The sequence below is a fragment of the Salvelinus fontinalis genome, chromosome 5, assembly GCF_029448725.1.
Source record: "Salvelinus fontinalis isolate EN_2023a chromosome 5, ASM2944872v1, whole genome shotgun sequence".
NCBI classification, from domain to species: Eukaryota; Metazoa; Chordata; class Actinopteri; order Salmoniformes; family Salmonidae; genus Salvelinus; species Salvelinus fontinalis.
The window spans coordinates 7,367,978-7,388,546 of NC_074669.1; the positions used below are offsets into that span (position 1 = coordinate 7,367,978).

A 20,569-nucleotide genomic window follows, 5' to 3' on the forward strand; every position below is an offset into this window, starting at 1 on the left:
TCTCCTACCAGACTCAGTTACCATGGTTTCTCTCCCATCAAAAATGTAGGAAGATATTATAATGACATCTGTCAGGTAATCTAGGATGTGTCTTGGGGATTTAAAATGGATAGCATATGTGAGTGATTTGTCTTTCGACAGGTAGGCACGGTCATCCTGACCGTTTATTATAGCTGCTTCTTCCCTGTTGACACTGAGTTGTAACATCAGAAATGCTGTGACACAAAATATGAACTAGACTGACAAAAGCAGAGGAAAGAAAGGGAACATGGATTATAAAATGTATGCATGATATTCATTTCACACTCACTGTGCCTCACAGAAGATAGTCCACTTCTGATGCAGTGTGCAGTTCACCAGAAACACAATTCCTTTGACTTACTCTGGATATCTGCATCATCTGTTAGGAATGTATAGGACATTCCTAACCATTTACAATTATCAGGAGTTGACTTGAAATTACTGCCGTGGTCAGACTGAGTGGGGATTTCCTTATGATTCCAGACATGTTCTAATGTTCCTCTCTGATCTTCTCTAAAGCTCTACTGTTCTACTGGGTCTTGGCCTTTCTGATGAAAACCATCAAGTTCGCCAAGTACACGGAGCACGGTATCGGCCTGAGTCAACTCCGCTACGGCATCACAGGACTCCTGGCCCTGCTCTACGGACTACTCCTGGCTGTGGAGATCAACGTCATACTGGGCAGGGTGAGCATCAGTGTGTGTGGGAGGGGGATGGTATATGTGTGTGCCTTTTTGTGTGTCATCCTAGATTGAGGTGTGTGTGTGTGTGTGTGTGTGTGTGTGTGTGTGTGTGTGTGTGTGTGTGTGTGTGTGTGTGTGTGTGTGTGTGTGTGTGTGTGTGTGTGTGTGTGTGTGTGTGTGTGTGTGTGTGTGTGTGTGTGTGTGTGTGTGTGTGTGTGAATTGATTTTACTCAGTGTGACAGGCGGCCATCTCATTCCTGTGCTTTAATTAGCTCTCCCTGCTTTCAATCTACTGTAGAATTTTGGATGAACCTGCACATTGGATGATCAGTATTGCTGCCTACAGGTCTGCTCATTAGGCTGATAGATCAGGCAGAATATGCTGGATTGTTGTGACAAACACTTACCTCTAATAGAGGTTCATTGGGGCAGAGCTCATTAGAATAATACTCAGCATGCTTTTCAAATTATCAATTTTTACATTACATTTATATTTAGTTAATTTAGCAGATGCTTGTATCAAACCATAGTGCATCTGACTTCTGATACCAATGCAGGGTGAAAAGGGGCCAGAAAACTGTGAACTGCTATACATTTTATTTATTAAAAAATATTTTGTATTACAGCTCTCGAATGTATCTTGTTACAAAATACATTGGAGTGTACAGTACTTCAACCCGGAGTAATAACAATGAGAAAATACTCAGCAGTAATTCATATATAAAGAAATGTCCCTTTTTCAGGACCCTGTATTTCAAAGATAATTAGTTAAAATCCAAATAACTTCACAGATCTTTACTGTAAAGGGTTTAAACACTGTTTCTCATGCTTGTTCAATGAACCATAAACAATTAATGAACATGCATCTGTGGAACGGTCATTAAGACACTAACAGCTTACAGACGGTAGGCAATTAAGGTCACAGTTATGAAAACTTAAGACACTAAAGAGGCCTTTAAACACCAAAAGAAAGATGCCAAGGGTCACTTCTCACCTGCGTGAACATGCCTTAGGCATGCTGCAAGGAGGCATGAGGACTGCAGATGTGGCCAGGGCAATAAATTGCAATGTCTGTACTGTCAGACGCCTAAGACAGCGCTACAGGGAGACAGGACGGACAGCTAATTGTCCTCACAGTGGCAGACCACGTGTAACAACACCTCTACAGGATCGGTTCATCCGAACATCACACCTGCGGGACAGGTACAGGATGGCAATAACAACTGCCGGAGTTACACCAGGAATGCACAATCCCTCCATCAGTGCTCAGACTGTCCGTAATAGGCTGAGAGAGGCTGAACTGAGGGCTTGTAGGCCTGTTGTAAGGCAGGTCCTCACCAGACATCACCGGCAACAACGTCGCCTATGGGCACAAACCCACCGTCGCTGGACCAGACAGGACTCACGGTTTTGTCTCACCGGATTCGTGTTTATCGTCAAAGAATCAGTGTTACACCGATGCCTGTACTCTGGAGCGGGATCGATTTGGAGGTGGAGGGTCCGTCATGGTCTGGGACGGTGTGTCACAGCATCATCGGACTGAGCTTGTTGTTATTGCAGGCAATCTCAACACTGTGCGTTACAGGGAAAACATTCTCCTCCCTCATGTGGTACCCTTCCTGCAGGCTCATCCTGACATGACCCTCCAGCATGACAATGCCACCAGCCATACTGTTCGTTCTGTGCGTGATTGCCTGCAAGACAGGAATGTCAGTGTTCTGCCATGGCCAGCGAAGAGCCCGGATCTCAATCCCATTGAGCATGTCTGGGACCTGTTGGATCGGAGGGTGATGGCTAGGTCCATTCCCCCCAGAAACGTCCGGGAACTTGCAGGGGCCTTTGTGGAAGAGTGGTGTAACATCTCACAGCAAGAACTGGCAAATTTGGTGCAGTCCATGAGGAGGATATGCACTGCAGTACTTAATGCAGCTGGTGGCCACACCAGATACTGACTGTTACTTTTGATTTTGACCCCCCCTTTGTTCAGGGATACATTATTCAATTTCTGTTAGTCACATGTCTGTGGAACTTGTTCAGTTTATGTCTGTTGTTGAATCTTGTTATGTTCATAGAAATATTTACACATGTTAAGTTTGCTGAAAATACATGCAGTTGACAGTGAGAGGATGTTTATTTTTTTGCTGAGTTTATTTCAAATACATGTAGCATGAATACTGCCCATCTCTGCCTGTATCTATAGTTTTTCAACCGAATGAGTACAAAAATAGTTGCGGGCTAGTAATGAATGAAAAATAAATCTTACGTTTTTGGTTTTACATCCTGGGCCAATTCTCTGTTTGTGTTTATAAATAGCAGTGTGTGTGGAAGTTATGTGTCTATGCCGTAATTCTTCAGTAACCTAGTTTCCCCCAAGCTGAGACTCTCACTGCTGAATTGAGCTGAACTGACTGTGTTACTTAGGAACAAAAGTGTTGCATATAGTAAAACACTAATGCAATATTCACTGCATGAGAAACTAGGCAATACTCCCATTTCAGCACTCAGGGTACCAGAGGTGTACCTCCCTGTTAGGCCTAGTGCAGGCCTTACTTCTTTCTCTCCTCTCCTTTCATCTATTCTCTTCCTTTTCTCTTCTCTTGTCTTCTCTTGTGTAACGTCCTGACCAGAGTTCGTATGTGTTTTGCTTGTTTAGTGTTGGTCAGGACGTGAGCTGGGTGGGAATTCTATGTTGTGTGTCTAGTTCGTCTGTTTCTGTGTTCAGCCTAATATGGTTCTCAATCAGAGACAGCTGTCAATCGTTGTCCCTGATTGAGAGTCATATATAGGTGGCTTGTTTTGTGTTGGGGATTGTGGGTGGTTGTTTCCTGTCTCTGTGTTTTGTCTGCACCAGATAGGTCTGTCTCGGTTTTTTCACATTTTTTATTTTGTATGTTGTTTGTAGTGTTCCACTTGTTCTTTAATTAAACATGTTGAACACTAGCCGCGCTGCACTTTGGTCCTCTCCTTCACCCCTGGAAGAAAGCCGTTACAGAACCACCAAACTCGGACCAAGCAGCGTGGCAACAGACAACAGCGGCAGCAGCGGGAGCTAGCAAGGCAGAGTGGCTGGAAGCCCGAGAGGCTCCCCCAAAAATTTATTGGGGGGGGCACACGGGGAGTATGGCTGGGTCAAGTGGGAGATTTGAGCCAGTTCCCCGTGCTTACCAGAAGGAGCAGTGGGCTAAATTGAGGTACGAGTCGGAGAATGTGGAGGAGTTATTGGACAGATTGGAGGAAAGTGAAAGGATGGGGGATTATGAGACATTTGATGAGTTGTTGGTGATATTGGGGGAGAGCGAAGAGAGAGAGATGTTGGTTTGGCGTAGTATACACGGTACTCGCCCTGAGGTGTGTGATTACCGTGGAGAGCGGGAGTACGGGCAGACATCGTGTTATGCGGAAGAGCGCACGGTGTCTCCTGTACGTGTGCTTAGCCCGGTGCGGGTTATTCCACCTCCCCGCACTGGACGGGCTAGATTGGGCATTGAGCCAGGTGTCATGACGCCGGCTCAACGTATCTGGCCTCCAGTACGTCTCCTCGGGCTGGCATACATGGCACCAGCCTTACGCATGGTGTCCCCGGTTCGCCAACACAGCCCAGTGCGGGTTATTCTACCTCCCCGCACTGGGCGGGCTACGGGGAGCATACAACCAGGTAAGGTTGGGCAGGCTCAGTGCTCAAGGGAGCCAGTACGCCTGCACGGTCCGGTATATCCGGCGCCACCTTCCCGCCCCAGCCCAGTACCATCAGTGCCTACACCACGCACCAGGCTTCCTGTGCGTCTCCAGAGCCCTGTTCCTCCTCCACGCACTAGCCCTATGGTGCGTGTCTTCAGCCCGGTACCACCAGTTCCGGCACCACGCACCAAGCCTCCTGTGCGTCTCCAGAGCCCTGTTCCTCCTCCACGCACTCTCCCTATGGTGCGTGTCTCCAGCCCAGTACCTCCAGTTCCGGCACCACGCATCAAGCCTCCTGTGCGTCTCCAGAGCCCTGTATGCACTGTTCCTTCTCCCCGCACTCGCCCTGAGGTGCGTGCCCTCAGCCCGGTACCACCAGTGCCGGTACCACGCACCAGGCCTATAGTGCGCTTTGAGAATTCAGTGTGCCCTGTTCCTGCTCCCCGCACTAGCCTTGAGGTGCGTGTCTCCAGTCCGGTACCACCAGTTCCGGCACCACGCACCAGGCCTACTGTGCGCCTCAGCAGGTCAGAGTCGGCCGTCTGCCCAACGCCGCCTGCACTGCTCGTCTGCCCAGCACCGTCTGTACTGTCTGCCTGCCCAACGCAGTCTGAGCTGCTTGCCTGCCCAGCGCCGTCTGAGCCATCTGCCTGCCCAGCGCCGTCTGAGCCATCCGTCTGCCCAGCGCCGTCTGAGCCATCCGTCTGCCCAGCGCCGTCTGAGCCATCCGTCTGCCCCGAGCCATTAGAGCCGCCCGTCAGTCAGGAGCCGCTAGCGCCGTTCGTCAGTCAGGAGCCGCCAGGTCCGCCAGCCAGTCAGGAGCCGCCAGAGCCGCCAGCCAGTCAGGAGCCGCCAGAGCCGCCAGCCAGTCAGGAGCCGCCAGAGCCGCCAGCCAGTCAGGAGCCGCCAGAGCCGCCAGCCAGTCAGGAGCCGCCAGAGCCGCCAGCCAGTCAGGAGCTGCCAGAGCCGCCAGCCAGTCAGGAGCAGCCAGAGCCGCCAGCCAGTCATGAGCCGCCAGCCAGTCATGAGCCGCCAGCCAGTCATGAGCTGCCCTCCAGTCATGAGCTGCCTTCCAGTCATGAGCTGCCCTCCAGTCATGAGCTGCCCTCCAGTCATGAGCTGCACTCCAGTCATGAGCTGCCCTCCAGTCCGGAGCTGTCCTCCAGTCCGGAGCTGCCACTCAGTCCGGAGCTGCCACTCAGTCCGGAGCTGCCACTCAGTCCGGAGCTGCCACTCAGTCCGGAGCTGCCATTCGTCCCGAGTTGCCCCTCTGTCCTGAGCTACCTCTCTGTCCTGAGCTACCTCTCTGTCCTGAGCTACCTCCTAAATCATGTGGGGGCCTTGGGGAGGATTCTCAGGCCAAGGTCGTGGGCGAGGGTCGCCACTCAAAGGACGCTAAGGAGGGGGACAAAGACAGTGGTGGAGTGGTGTCCTCGTCCACCGCCGGAGCCGCCACCGCGGACAGATGCCCACCCAGACCCTCCCCTTGAGTTTTAGGGGTGCGTTCGGAGTCCGCACCTCAGGGGGGGTGTACTGTAACGTCCTGACCAGAGTTCGTATATGTTTTGCTTGTTTAGTGTTGGTCAGGACGTGAGCTGGGTGGGAATTCTGTTGTGTGTCTAGTTCGTCTGTTTCTGTGTTCAGCCTAATATGGTTCTCAATCAGAGACAGCTGTCAATCGTTGTCCCTGATTGAGAGTCATATATAGGTGGCTTGTTTTGTGTTGGGGATTGTGGGTGGTTGTTTCCTGTCTCTGTGTTTTGTCTGCACCAGATAGGTCTGTCTCGGTTTTTTCACATTTGTTATTTTGTATGTTGTTTGTAGTGTTCCACTTGTTCTTTAATTAAACATGTTGAACACTAGCCGCGCTGCACTTTGGTCCTCTCCTTCACCCCTGGAAGAAAGCCGTTACATCTTGTCTTATTTTCTCTTCTCTTCAACATACAGTACCAGTCAAAAGTTTGGACACACCTACTCATTCAAGGGTTTTTCTTTATTATTTTTTTACTATTTTCTACATTGTAGAATAATAGTGAACACATCAAAACTATGAAATAACACATGGAATCGTGTAGTAATCAAAAAAGTGTTAACAAATCAAAATATATTTGATATTCTTCAAAGTAGCTGCCTTGATGACAGCTTTGCACACAATTGGCATTCTCTCAACCAGCCTCACCTGGAATGCTTTTCCAACAGTCTTGAAGGAGTTCCCACATATGCTGAGCAGTTGTTGGCTGATTTTCCTTCACTCTGCGGACCAACTCATCCCAATCCATCTCAATTGGGTTGAGGTCTGGTGATTGTGGAGGCCAGGGATAATCCCACAGTGCAAACCACATGGGATGGCGTATCACTGCAGAATGCTATGGTAGCCATGCTGGTTAAGTGTGCCTTGAATTCTAAAATCACAGACAGTGTCACCAGCAAAGCACCAACCACACCATTGCACCTCCTCTTCCATGCTTCGCGGTGGGAACCACCCATGAGGAGATAATTCGTTCACCAACTCTGCGTCTCACGGCAGTTGGAATCAAATTTGGACTCTTCAGACCAAAGGGCAGATTTCCACCTGTCTAATGTCCATTGTTTGTGTTTCTTGGCCCAAGCAAGTCACTTATTATTATTGGTGTCCTTTAGTAGTGGTTTCTTTTCGACCATGAAGGCCTGATTCACGTAGTCTCCTCTGAACAGTTGATGTTGAGATTTGTCTGTTACTTGAACTCTTGGAAGCATTTCTTTGGGCTGCAATCTGAGGTGCAGTTAACTCTAATGAATTTATCCTCTGCAGCAGAGGTAACTCTGTCTTTCTTTCCTGTGGTGGTCCTCATGAGAGCCAGTTTCATCATAGCACTTGATGGTTTTTGCGACTGCACTTGAAGAAACTTTCCAGATTGACTGACATTCATGTCAGTAATGATGGACTGGCGTTTCTCTTTACAATGTAGAAAATAGTAAAAAATTAAGAAAAACCCCTGAATGATTAGGTGTGTCCAGACTTTTGACTGGTACTGTAGCTCTAAAACTGAAAAGCTCAAGTAAACACAATTCTGGGTTTTTATTTCAGTGTCTAATACAGGGAGGCTTTTCCAAGGTGTTGATACTTTTGCCAACCCGTTATCAGGAAACCAATAATTTATTACACAACAGAGCCAACTTCACGGTCAAATACTCTTCATCACCCATAATGATCAGACACTATCTGTGATATCCAGTGGAGAACAGGCCAAGAATATAATTTACCTCACTAGGGTAGGGGGCAGCATTCGGAATTTTGGATGAAAAGCATGCCCAAAGTAAACTTCCTGCTACTCAGGTCCAGAAGCTAGGATATGCATATAATTGGTAGATTGGATAGAAAATACTCTAAAGTTTCCAAAACTGTTAAAATAGTGTCTGTGAGTATAACAGAACTGATATGGAAGGTGAAAACCTGAGGAAAATCCATCCAGGAAGTGCTATTATTTTGAAATGCCTGTTTTTCCATTGAAAGCCTATCCACCATACAAAGACTTATGACCTAGTTCACGATCCCTATGGCTTCCACTACATGTGACCAGTCTTTTGGCATTGTTTCAGGCTTTTACTCTGAAAAATGAGGGCGATACACCACTTTCAATGAGAGAACAGTGGACATTTCCAGACACGAGTCCTGCGCATGACCGGGAGCGTGCCTTTCTTGTTTTTCCTTTTCTATTGATGAAGCTATTGTCCAGTTGAAATATGATTGATTATTTATGACAAAAACAACCTGAGGATGGATGAAAAACATCGTTTGACATGTTTCTACGGACTTTTATGGTATTTTTAAAAATTTTCGTCTGTCTGTTGTGACCGCGTTTTCTTCCAATGGATTACTGAACAAAACACCAACAAAACGGAGGTTTTTGGACATAAAGAGAAACATTATCAAACAAAATGAACATTTATTGTGTAACATGGAGTCTTCGGAGTGCAACCATATGAAGATCATCAAAGGTAAGTGATAAATGTTATCGCTATTTCTGACTTTTTTACTACTCTTCTTCACTACTAACTGTTTGTAATGATTTGTCTGCTGGGCACTGTTCTCAGATAATCGGATGGTTTGCTTTCGCGGTAAAGCCTTTTTGAAATTTGACACAGCGGTTGGATTAACAAGAAGTTTATCTTTAAGCTGGTGTATAACATTTGTATCTTTTATGTATGTTTATTATGATAATTTCTGTTTTGTTGAGTTTCACGCTCTGCAATTTCACCGGATGTTGTTTGAGACAGTGGATTACTGAACAAAACGCGCTAACAAAACTGAGGTTTTTGGATATAAAGAGGGACTTGATCGAACAAAACTAACATTTATTGGGTAACTGGGAGTTTTGTGAGTGTAACCATATGAAGATTATAGAAGGTAAATTATTAATTTTATCGCTATTTCTGACTTTTGTTACTCGTCTACTTGGCTGGTTACTGTTTGTAATGATTTGTCTGCTGGGCGCTGTTCTCAGATAATCGCATGGTTTGCTTTCGCCGTAAAATATTTTTGAAATCTGACACCGTGGTTGGATTAACAAGAAGTTCATCTATAAACCGATGTATAACACTTGTATGTTTCATTAATTTTTACAATGAGTATTTCTGTTTTTGAATTAGTAGCGTAGTTCATTGCATTGTTCACATTTGTATGAGCAAAATATTTTTCTCCTTCTGTTTCTCTCCCTATGACCCTTCACACAGCGCTACCTGTGTTTCACTGAGGCTACAGAGGTGAAGCCTCCAGAGGACCTGCAGGACCTGGGGGTGAGGTTCCTGCAGCCCTTCGTCAACCTGCTGTCCAAGGCCACCTATTGGTGGATGAACACATTCATCACAGCAGCCCACCGCCGCCCCATCGACCTCAAGGTCATCGGCAAGCTGCCAATCGCCATGCGAGCCCTCACCAACTACCTGAAGCTCCGCAAGGCTTTCGAGAGCCAGAGGGTAAAGGTAGTACTACTACTTTACTTCTCTCACACAGAGAGAGAGAGAGAGAGAGAGAGAGTAGGGTAGGGTAAGAGATAGAGAGAGAGAGAAAGGGTAGGGTAAGATATATATAGAGAGAGAAAGGGTAGGGTAAGAGATAGAGAGAGAGAGAAAGGGTAGAGTAAGAGATAGATAGAGAGATAGGGATAGAGAGAGTAGGGTAAGAGATAGATAGAGAGGGTAGGGTAAGAGAGAGAGAGAAAGGGTAGGGTAAGAGATAGATAGAGAGGGTAGGGTAAGAGAGAGAGAGAAAGGGTAGGGTAAGAGATAGATAGAGAGGGTAGGGTAAGAGAGAGAGAGAAAGGGTAGGGTAAGAGATAGATAGAGAGGGTAGGGTAAGAGAGAGAGAGAAAGGGTAGGGTAAGAGATAGATAGAGAGGGTAGGGTAAGAGATAGATAGAGAGATAGGAAGAGGGTAGGGTAAGAGATAGATATAGAGAGGGTAGGGTAAGAGATAGAGAGAGGGTAGGGTAAGAGATAGAGAGAGGGTAGGGTAAGAGATAGAGAGAGAGGGTAGGGCAGGGTAAGAGATAGCGAGGGATAGAGAGAGGGTAGGGTAAGAGATAGATAGAGAGAGTAGAGAGAGAGAAAGGGTAGGGTAAGAGATAGAGAGAAAGCTAGAGAAACATGGAGAGAGAAAGAAAGAGAGTGAGCGAGATTAACATAATCATAGACCACATGTTCATCCCTTCAACTCACAGCTGGCCGAAAACAACAAATTGGAAGCCACGCCCCCTAAAATTCACACCTCCAATATAGTTTTCCAGTGTGCCTTGCATTGTCCAGTGAATTGTAGCGTTACCACCCATGACTGTATTTGGTAGTGATAGAGAGCTCGTTGTTGAATTCATTCATGTTCTGTCCTGTGGGCTTCAGCTAGTTCCTATTGGAGGTGAATCTTATTGTTACAATTGAACTCTTTAGGACAATTCTTCAAATATATCAGAAGACCTTCATTTGATGGCAAAGTTTTACCTTAACACAGTGGTGTTATAAATCTCTTGATTTTCAGGCCACATCAGGCCTGCAAGGTATATTATACTAGTGATGTGTAATTCCTATCACAATCCAGAGTTAGGACTTCCAAGAGTTGGAATTGTATTCATCTGCAACCTGCATTCAGAATGACTGCCTGGATTAGGAACATAGCGAGGAGACTACGTAAACCATTTAAACTAACAGGTGCAATAAATCAAACTAACTGATTGAATTAGTTTAGTGAAATGTATGTTATGTATCTGTGTGTTGCATGATTAATCAATCAATCAATGTACATGCAAAAACACAGATATTAAAAACAACCTGAAAAATGTCTACCTGCAGTAGAGCATGCTGGGAATTATGATAACGATAGAGGTGGTTTTGATGGGAACGTTTAACGCTCCACAGAGTAAAACTGACACAATCACACTCTCACACTCAGCACTAGTTATTAACACCAACACTGGGGTTATTTTACACCACTGAGTGTTCATTTCACTCTTAGAGAGTTCATTTTTCTCTTGAATCAACACTAGAAATGTTGCACTGAAAAATCAACACTAGATAACACTGGCCAATTTGCTGTGAGGAAATTGTTTGGCAGAGTTTTGTTATTTGGCAGAGACGCTTTATAACCAGGGGATCTGCTGGGAGAGAGAGAGAGGGAGAGGGGGAGATAAATAGACATGGAGAGAGAAAAGAGAGTGAGAGAGAGAACCCTCACCAATTATTGTAAATGTTGATTTATAACATCATGCAAATGTACAGCATGAATACGGTCCCTAAAAAGATAAATATGACATAAGGGGACATTTTTCTGCAGAGTTTTGCTGTTTGGGAGAGAAGCTTTATAAGGTGAGCTTGAATGTTCCACACAGCGACGAATAAATACATGATCAAGCCTTTTATATAAAAGCAGATTGCACAGTATGTTTGGGTTGATTTGGATGTTCCTCCTGAAGCATGACATCCTGTTTCCATTGCTTTGTGTCAGTCAAGTTGGATTGTGTGAAAATGGGAATAAGAATAATGAATTAAAAAGCATCCATTTGAGTTGTTCTCCAATGGCCTGTCCTGGTTTGACATCTCACTTTAATTGCAGCAATTAAACTGAGATGGATCTTCCAGGTAATCATTATTCTCTTTTGTTATAAAACTGAACTGTCAAATCCTCACGCACACACTTCCCACTTGTTTCCCATGAAAAGTCAAGTGCTTTCCCCCTGCGTGGGGTCCGAGAGTTCCATCATTCACAGTAGAATGAGAATGACCTTTGCCCCCTTTTTAGTTTAGTATTCCTGTTCTCCTCTGCTTCATCCTTCCATCTCTCTTATCCTTCTCTCCTGCCAGAAGGAAAACCCTGACCCTTCTGTGACCCTTAACCTCTGTGCCCTGCTGCGTGCTGCTGTGTCTCGCAGCTTCTGACCGTTTCATTGTCTGCATCTAACAGGCTATTCACAGAGACTGGCTTGGGCCTAGGGCAGTGACCCGAGCATGGGGTGGGTTGAAACAGGTGCAGGGTTAAACCAAGCACATGGGTATTTACACTGCATCACTAGCATATGCAGTCAGAATGATTTTCAGTAGAGTATTTTGTCATTACTGTGGAACTAGAAAGCCATATATATGCATACATATTAAATCCATGTTAGGATTTGGCTGAGGTCCTGTGTGTAGAGTGACAAATCCTATATGAGCCTGAACGCAAGGTGTATGTAATGGCTTGGTACGTGACGTGTATGTAACAGCTGCTTGCTTAGGAAATAATTCATGAAGCTCGAACCCAAGACTTCTGGCTTGCTAGCACGCGTCAGTGCCCCCCCGACGCGTCTTACCAGTCGGCGCCAAGAGATAAGCTAGCTATGCGCTGGCGCAAGTAGGGACATTTCAGGCTGAGGAGCGAGATCCACACATCCCCATGGGCTACATGTACATGTGTATGTATCCATGAAACTGGAAAGTTTCAGAAGTGAATGTGATTTAACAGAAGCAGAAGAACCAAATTTGGTTTATTTATGTATCTGCACCTGTGCTCTCTGCATCAAAGAGCCTGACCAGAGAGTGCCTCCAAGCTGCCTCCGAGGCAAGCACCCCATAGAGAGGAGTGGGAAAACTAGGAGGACACACACGCACGCACGCACGCACGCACGCACACACACACACACACACACACACACACACACACACACACACACACACACACACACACACACACACACACACACAGAGGCTTCTTTAAGATTGCTTACCTCTCTGCAGCCAAAGTAGCCAGATGTTGTCCCTGATCTTCACGAACTCTAAATGTGTAAACATCACACAACGCATTGTCAGCGGGGTTGACTACAATCAATATTTCATCATTCAAAATGTTTGGCATTCATGCAGCATACATGGAGGGTTTCAACCTTTTGAGATGGGACAAAATATTTGACTGCACACAAACACCTGAATGCCTGAATGCTGGTGTATTGTCAGATCTGAACTTCTTCTGTTAAGTCCCATCGTGTGATGTGCCGATGTCACAGTAGCCTGAGTCATTAAGACTGAAGTCAGGAGATGGCAAACTGGGAAGACATCATTACTGAGGAACCACTGATAGAAAAAGCATGAGAACTACGCACTTCTCTTTCTCCCCTCATTAAACACTAAATACCATTAAACACTAAATGCCATTAAACACTGAATCCTATTAAACATTGCATCCTGTTAAACACTGAATTCCATTCAACTCTGAATTCCATTCAACACTGAATGCCATTAAACACTGAATTCCAGGTTCCATGGAGGTTCCTTTTCTGTGGGTGTGATTCTCACTGGCTCCTGATCACATTGGGTATGCAGATTTTTGTTCCAGCTAATTATATTTTCATGTTCCTTTAACAGCCTTTTGATGAATGGCCTTGTTTTGCTTGTGTAAAAAAAACACAGGGAATAATTGGAACTTGGGTAGGACTGTACATGGACATTTGACTTTTCGCTGTTTTTCCTGATACAACCATGATCTCCTTCCTCTTGCAGAGGCCTCTGGGCTCTATGCCGCAGGGATCTAAGTGGATCTGGAGGGCCCTACGCCAGGCGTTTGGACGGCCCCTCATCATCAGCATCACCTTCCGCTTCCTGGCTGACCTGCTGGGCTTCGCTGGGCCCCTCTGTATCTCTGGCATAGTCCATCACATCAGCAAGGACAACCGCAGCATACAGCCCCCGGTGAGAAGACATTATACCTATACCAGTAGACGGCTGCTGAGGGGAGGACGGCTCGTAGTAATGGCTGGAATGGAGTCACTAGATTGGTATCAACCACATGTTTGATACCATTCTGTTGACTCCATTCCAGGCATTATTATGAGCCGTCCTCAAAGGTTGAATACAACCTTGCATACGTTTGAAAGGTCTATAATTTTTACACAAACCAAGTTAACATAAGTCCCAGATGCCTTCAACTTATAGGCATGCCTAATTTAGACATATTTTTTAACAACGTGATGTTTTGCTCCAAATGGATAACTTTAAAGAACATAACTTGTTTTTTTATGTGATTATTTATTAGCCTAGTGGTTAGCAGTATTTAGGCATTTCATGTGAATAAGGCCTCATGTGAAATCATTGTCTAAAGCACAAGAGATACTGTTGGATGTAGGTCTAGATTATTTGTGGGTTGGTCATATAGAAATATCATAACATTATGTTAACAACTCCAAAGTAATGTCATATCTATGGTGGAGGAAGCACTAACTCTGTAACGGCTTTCCTCTTCCTCTTCATCAGAAGAGGAGGAACATGGATTGAACCAAGGCGCAGCGGAGTTTGTCGACATGATTTATTAAAGAAAAACACGAACTCGACTAATACACTAACAAAACAAATAAACGGTGTAGACAGACCTAGACGACGAACTTACATAAAACATGAAGAACGCACGAATAGAGAAAATAGGCTACACAAATGGATGAACAAACAAACCGAAAACAGTCCCGTGTGGCGCAACGACATACACAAACACAGGAGACAATCACCCACAACGAACACTGTGAAAACACCTACCTAAATATGACTCTTAATTAGAGGAACGCCAAACACCTGCCTCTAATTAAGAGCCATACCAGGCAACCCATAAACCAACATAGAAACAGAAAACATAGAATGCCCACCCAACCTCACGTCCTGACCAACTAACACATATAACAAACTAACAGAAATAGGTCAGGAACGTGACATAACCCCCCCCATAAGGTGCGAACTCCGGGCGCACCAGCACAAAGTCTAGGGGAGGGTCTGGGTGGGCATCTAACCACGGTGGTGGCTCAGGCTCCGGGCGAGGTCCCCACCCCACCATAGTCAATCCCAGCTTCCATCTCCCCCTATGAATGTCCACCCTCATCTTACCCCCACAAAATCCTTTTGGTAACATCGACAACAGGGGCAGCACCGGGACAGAGGGATAGATCAAGACAGAGGGATAGCTCAAGACAGAGGGATAGATCAGGATAGAGAGGTAGCTCAGGATAGAGAGGTAAATCAGGATAGAGGGGCAACTCCGGACTGAAAGGCAGCTCCGGACAGAGAGACAGCTCTGGACTGAGGGGCAGTTCTGGGTAAATAGCCGCTCCGGGCTAAGGGACAGCTCATGACTGGCTGACGGTTCTGGACGCTCATGGCTGACGGCTCTCGGCGCTCATGGCTCGCTGACGGCTCTGGCCGCTCATGGCTCGCTGACGGCTCTGGCCGCTCATGGCTCACTGGCGGCTCTGGCAGATCCTGTCTGGTTGGCGGCTCTGGCAGATCCTGTCTGGTTGGCGGCTCTGGCAGATCCTGTCTGGTTGGCGGCTCTGGCAGATCCTGTCTGGTTGGCGGCTCTGGCAGATCCTGACTGACGACTGGCTCTAGCGGCTCCTGACTGACTATCGGCTCTGACGGCTCGGGACAGACGGGCGGCTCTAATGGCTCGGTACAGACGGATGGCTCAGACGGCGCTGGGGAGACGGATGGCTCAGACGGCGCTGGGGAGACGGATGGCTCAGATGGCGCTGCGGAGACAGATGGCTCAGACTGCTCCTGTCTGGCGGAAGGCTCTGGCTGCTCCTGTCTGGCGGAAGGCTCTGTAGGCTCATGGCAGACGGGCAGCTTTGCAGGCTCATGGCAGACAGGCAGTTCATGCGCCCTTGGGCAGACGGCAGACTCTGGCCGGCTGAGACGCACTGTAGGCTTGGTGCGTGGTGCCGGAACTGGAGGCACCTGACTGAGGACACGCACTTCAAGCCTAGTGCGGGGAGCAGGGACAGGGCACACTGACCTCTCGAAGCGCACTATATTCCTGGTGCGTGGTACCGGCACTGGTGGCACCGGGCTGAGTGCACGCACATCAGGACGAGTACGGGGAGAAACAACAGTGTGCACAGGACTTAGGAGACGCACATGTGGCTTAGTGCGCGGTGCCGGAACTGGAGGCACTGGGGTTACTGGGCTGGGGCGGGGAGGTAGTGCCGGAAATACCGGACCGTGAAGGCGTACTGGCTCCCTTGAGCACCGAGCCTGCCCAACCTTACCTGGTTGAATGCTCCCCGTCGCCCGACCAGTGCGGGGAGGTGGAATAACCCGCACCGGGCTATGTAGGCGAACCGGGGACACCATGCGTAAGGCTGGTGCCATGTAAGACGGCCCGAGGAGACGCACTGGAGACCAGACGCGTTGAGCCGGCCTCATGACACCTGGCTCAATGCCCAATCTAGCCCTACCAGTGCGGGGAGGTGGAATAACCCGCACTGGGCTATGCACTCGTACAGGAGACACCGTGCGCTCTACTGCGTAACACGGTGTCTGCCCGTACTCCCGCTCTCCACGGTAGGCCTGGGAAATGGGCGCAGGTCTCCTACTTGCCCTTGGCCCACTACCTCTTAGCCCCCCCCCCCCCCCCCCCCCCAATAAATTATTGGGGTCTCCTCTCGGACTTCCAGCCACGTCTCCTAGCTGCCTCCTCATACCACCGCCTCTCTGCTTTCGCTGCCTCCAGCTCAGCTTTGGGACGGCGATATTCTCCCGGCCGTGCCCATGGACCTCTCCCATCCAATATCTCCTCCCAAGTCCATGATACCTGTGTAGAATCCTGCTCGAACTCACGCCGCTTGGTTCTGGATTGGTGGGTGATTCTGTAACGGCTTTCCTCTTCCTCTTCATCAGAAGAGGAGGAACATGGATTGAACCAAGGCGCAGCGGAGTTTGTCGACATGATTTATTAAAGAAAAACACGAACTCGACTAATACACTAACAAAACAAATAAACGGTGTAGACAGACCTAGACGACGAACTTACATAAAACATGAAGAACGCACGAATAGAGAAAATAGGCTACACAAATGAACGATGAACAAACAAACCGAAAACAGTCCCGTGTGGCGCAACGACATACACAAACACAGGAGACAATCACCCACAACGAACACTGTGAAAACACCTACCTAAATATGACTCTTAATTAGAGGAACGCCAAACACCTGCCTCTAATTAAGAGCCATACCAGGCAACCCATAAACCAACATAGAAACAGAAAACATAGAATGCCCACCCAACCTCACGTCCTGACCAACTAACACATATAACAAACTAACAGAAATAGGTCAGGAACGTGACAAACTCACTGCCTTTTTCTATTATCAAGACACCTGCTGGTAACTCCTAACTGGTTATGAGGTGTCCTAAATATCTGCCGACTAGGTGTGACTCTTATGATTAATGAGGCTTCATGTATAGCTTTTATTTTTATCCATAAGACTAGGAGTAAAATGTCTCTATTCTCATAACTTACGACCAATACTCTACTCTGACATGCTTTGTGGATACAAGCCCAGGTCTCCATTCTGATATGACATTTACTATCCTCCTCCAAGCACAACTGTCCTCAAAGGTGAAATCCTTGAGGCTAATGACTGGTGTGCTGCTGTCTGTCTGTCTCTCTGACTCCTCTCACAATCCACTCAGAGAAGGACATGGACGCATCTGTCAATCTGCCAGATCTCCTGTACTGACCCCAGTCAGATCCCCTCTCCTGCTGTAATGATAGATTCTCAGTTATTGGTTTGAAAGTCACAGAGTTGCATAGTGTAATATTGCTGTAGCTCCTTATAGAAGGCAAATAAGGTATGCCCTCACCTCCAGGAGTATGCCCTCTCCTCCAGGAGTATGTCCTCTCCTCCAGGAGTATGCCCTCTCCTCCAGGAGTATGCCCTCTCCTCCAGGAGTGTGCCCTCTCCTCCAGGAGTATGCCCTCTCCTCCAGGAGTATGCCCTCTCCTCCAGGAGTATGCCCTCTCCTGAAGAAAGGTTCTTTGATGATTTTGTTGAATGTCACTGAGTTAGTTACGCAATAGAATTTCTAAAGAGGAGCTGATTTGGAAACATTGGGTGGCCATGTTGTCTGTAGTCACTCATAGAAGGCATATGGTGTTCTCCTCTGTCTCCATCTTGACAGTGTGTTTGATCCGAGGGTAGACTAAAATAGTCGCCCCCGGAAGAGATGAAAGATTAAAGAGAGATATTAAGTTAAAAATATCACCATTAGACTGACAAGAAAAGGCTGTGTAGTCAACTGATAAATGCATTTTCATGGAACTTGGCAATAGGGGCAGCAGGTAGCCTAGTGGTTAGAGCATTGGACTAGTCACCGAAAGGTTGCAAGATCGAATCCCTGAGCTGATAAGGTAAACATCTGTCATTCTGCCCCTGAACAAGGCAGTTAAACCACTGTTCCTAGGCCGTGATTGAAAATAATAATTTGTTCTTAACTGACTTGCCTAGTTAAATAAAGATAAAATAATAATTTGTTCTTAACTGACTTGCCTAGTTAAATAAAGATAAAATAATAATTTGTTCTTAACTGACTTGCCTAGTTAAATAAAGATAAAATAATAATTTGTTCTTAACTGACTTGCCTAGTTAAATAAAGATAAAATAATAAAATTTGCTTATTGTGAATGCGTGGAATGGAGCACCCAGATGTCCTGAGCACTCGAAACTATGCATGGGAGTGCACTCAAACAAAGTATTTTATTTGACATACACGCGGAACAGGAGTCAGCTGTATTCCATTATAACACTGTAAAAAGTGTGTGTGAGAGAGAGGGAGAGGGGGAGGGAGACAGAGAGAAGGGGGAGAGAGAGAGGGGGAGGGAGACAGAGAGAGGTAGAGAGAGAGAGGGGGAAGATTGAGACAGGTAGAATTCCTCTGTGTACAACGTAAAACACCAAATATTGCATTCAGAGCAGAATTAGGCCGATACCCGCTAATTATCAAAATCCAGAAAAAAGCGGTTAAACTCTACAACCACCTAAAAGGAAGCGATTTCCAAACCTTCCATAAGAAAGACATCACCTACAGAAATATGGAGAAGAGTCCCCTAAGCAAGCTGGTCCTGGGGCTCAGTTCACAAACACAGAGCCCCAGGACAGCAACACAATTACACCCAACCAAATCATGAAAAAACTAAAATATATTTACTTGACACATTGGAAAGAATTAACAAAATAACTGAGCAAACTAGAATGCTATTTGGCCCTAAACAGAAAGTACACAGTGGCAGAGTACCTGACCACTCTGACTGACCCAAAATTAAGGAAATCTTTGACTATGTACAGACTCAGTGAGCATAGCTTTGCTATTGAGAAAGGCCACTGAAGGCTGACCTGGCTCTCAAGAGAACACAGGCTATGTGCACACTGCCCACAAAATGTGGTGGAAACTGAGCTACAATTCCCAACCTCCTGCCAAATGTATGACAATATTAGAGACACATATTTCCCTCAGATTACACAGATCCACAAAGAATTCAAAAAACAAAACAATTTTGATAAACTCCCATATCTACTGGGTGAAATACCACAGTGTGCCATCACAGCAGCAAGATGTGACCTGTTGCCACAAGAAAAGGGCAACCAGTGAAGATCAAACACCATTGTATATACAACCCATATGTCACGCCCTGACCTTAGAGATCCTTATTATTCTCTATGTTTGGTTAGGTCAGGGTGTGACTCGGGTGGGAACGTCTAGGTTTTCTGTTTCTTTGTTTTTTGGCCAGTGTGGTTCCCAATCAGAGGCAGCTGTCTATCGTTGTCTCTGATTGGGGATCATACTTAGGCAGCCCTTTTTCCCACCATTAGGTTGTGGGATCTTGTCTTTGTTTGTTGCATGTTTTGCACTACGAAGCTTTACGTTCGTTGTTTATTGTTTTTTTGGTGGAACATTAATAAAGAAAATGTACGCCTACGACGCTGCACCTTGGTCCGGTCATTCTACAAACGAGGAGCGTAACACCATATTTATGTTTATTTATTTTCCCTTTTGTACTTTCCCTTTTTTCACATCGTTACAACACTGTATATAAACATAATATGACATTTTAAAGGTCTTTATTCTTTTGGAACGTCTGTGAGTAATGTTACCGTTAATTTTTATTGTTTATTTCACTTTTGTTTATTATCTTCTTCACTTGCTTTGGCAATGTTAACATATGTTTCCTATGCCAATAAAGCCCTTGAATTGAATTGAGAGCGAGAGAGGTGTACCTGCTAAAAGATTTATAGCCCTAATAGAATTATGTATTTATTACCTGTCATGTTCCAGGATGAATGGCTCCTTAGAGATAGGAGAGAAGATATCCCTCTTGCCTGAGACCCTTTACGGCAATATCCAAGGTTAGGGTTTCACACCTGAAGGATGACTTCTGTTGGTGTATTGCACTTCCTTAAGACAGTGGATTTGTTATGGGAATGACCCCAGTCTTGGTGTGATTCACTGGTAGAACTGAATGACATCCATCATCATTACAGTGCAGAGATAGAGAGAGTGTTCCAAGAATAGCTGGCCTCATCCAGAGTGTTATGGTGTGTAATTAGATAAGATACAACAGATGACTCAGATCACTCAGACGACTTTAAGTGGGACTGTTGATTGATCATATTAAGGAATTTCTGGGAGTTATTCTCCTCTGCGGATTAGGAATGATTCAGTAATTTCCTTATAGAAAATCAAAGCATTTCCCCCTCTAATGTACATATTCTCTTTGATGCTTGATTAGTTTCTTGTAAACAGATGTGGTTGGATATTAGTAGTAGATCTCTGCTGTAGATTTTTTTTACCTGCCATTTCATAACAGTCACAGTCAGACTCACCATACTGGAATGGCTGTTCTTTCCCTTGCCCTCCCTGCTGGTAG

General features: G+C 46.1%; 1 protein-coding gene across 3 annotated transcripts in view; it reads left to right on the plus strand.

Annotated features, from left to right (window-relative positions):
• Positions 1 to 20,569, plus strand: part of LOC129855013 (ATP-binding cassette sub-family C member 8-like) — a 156,257-nt gene that overhangs the window by 44,152 nt on the left and 91,536 nt on the right. For 2 of the 3 annotated variants that reach the window (XM_055922243.1, XM_055922245.1), the window contains 3 exons: positions 541 to 707; positions 9,096 to 9,344; positions 13,380 to 13,568. In XM_055922243.1, the coding sequence (XP_055778218.1) occupies positions 541 to 707; positions 9,096 to 9,344; positions 13,380 to 13,568 (605 nt within the window). The remainder of the gene's footprint in view (positions 1 to 540; positions 708 to 9,095; positions 9,345 to 13,379; positions 13,569 to 20,569) is intronic. The other variant, XM_055922244.1, reaches the window with a different exon arrangement.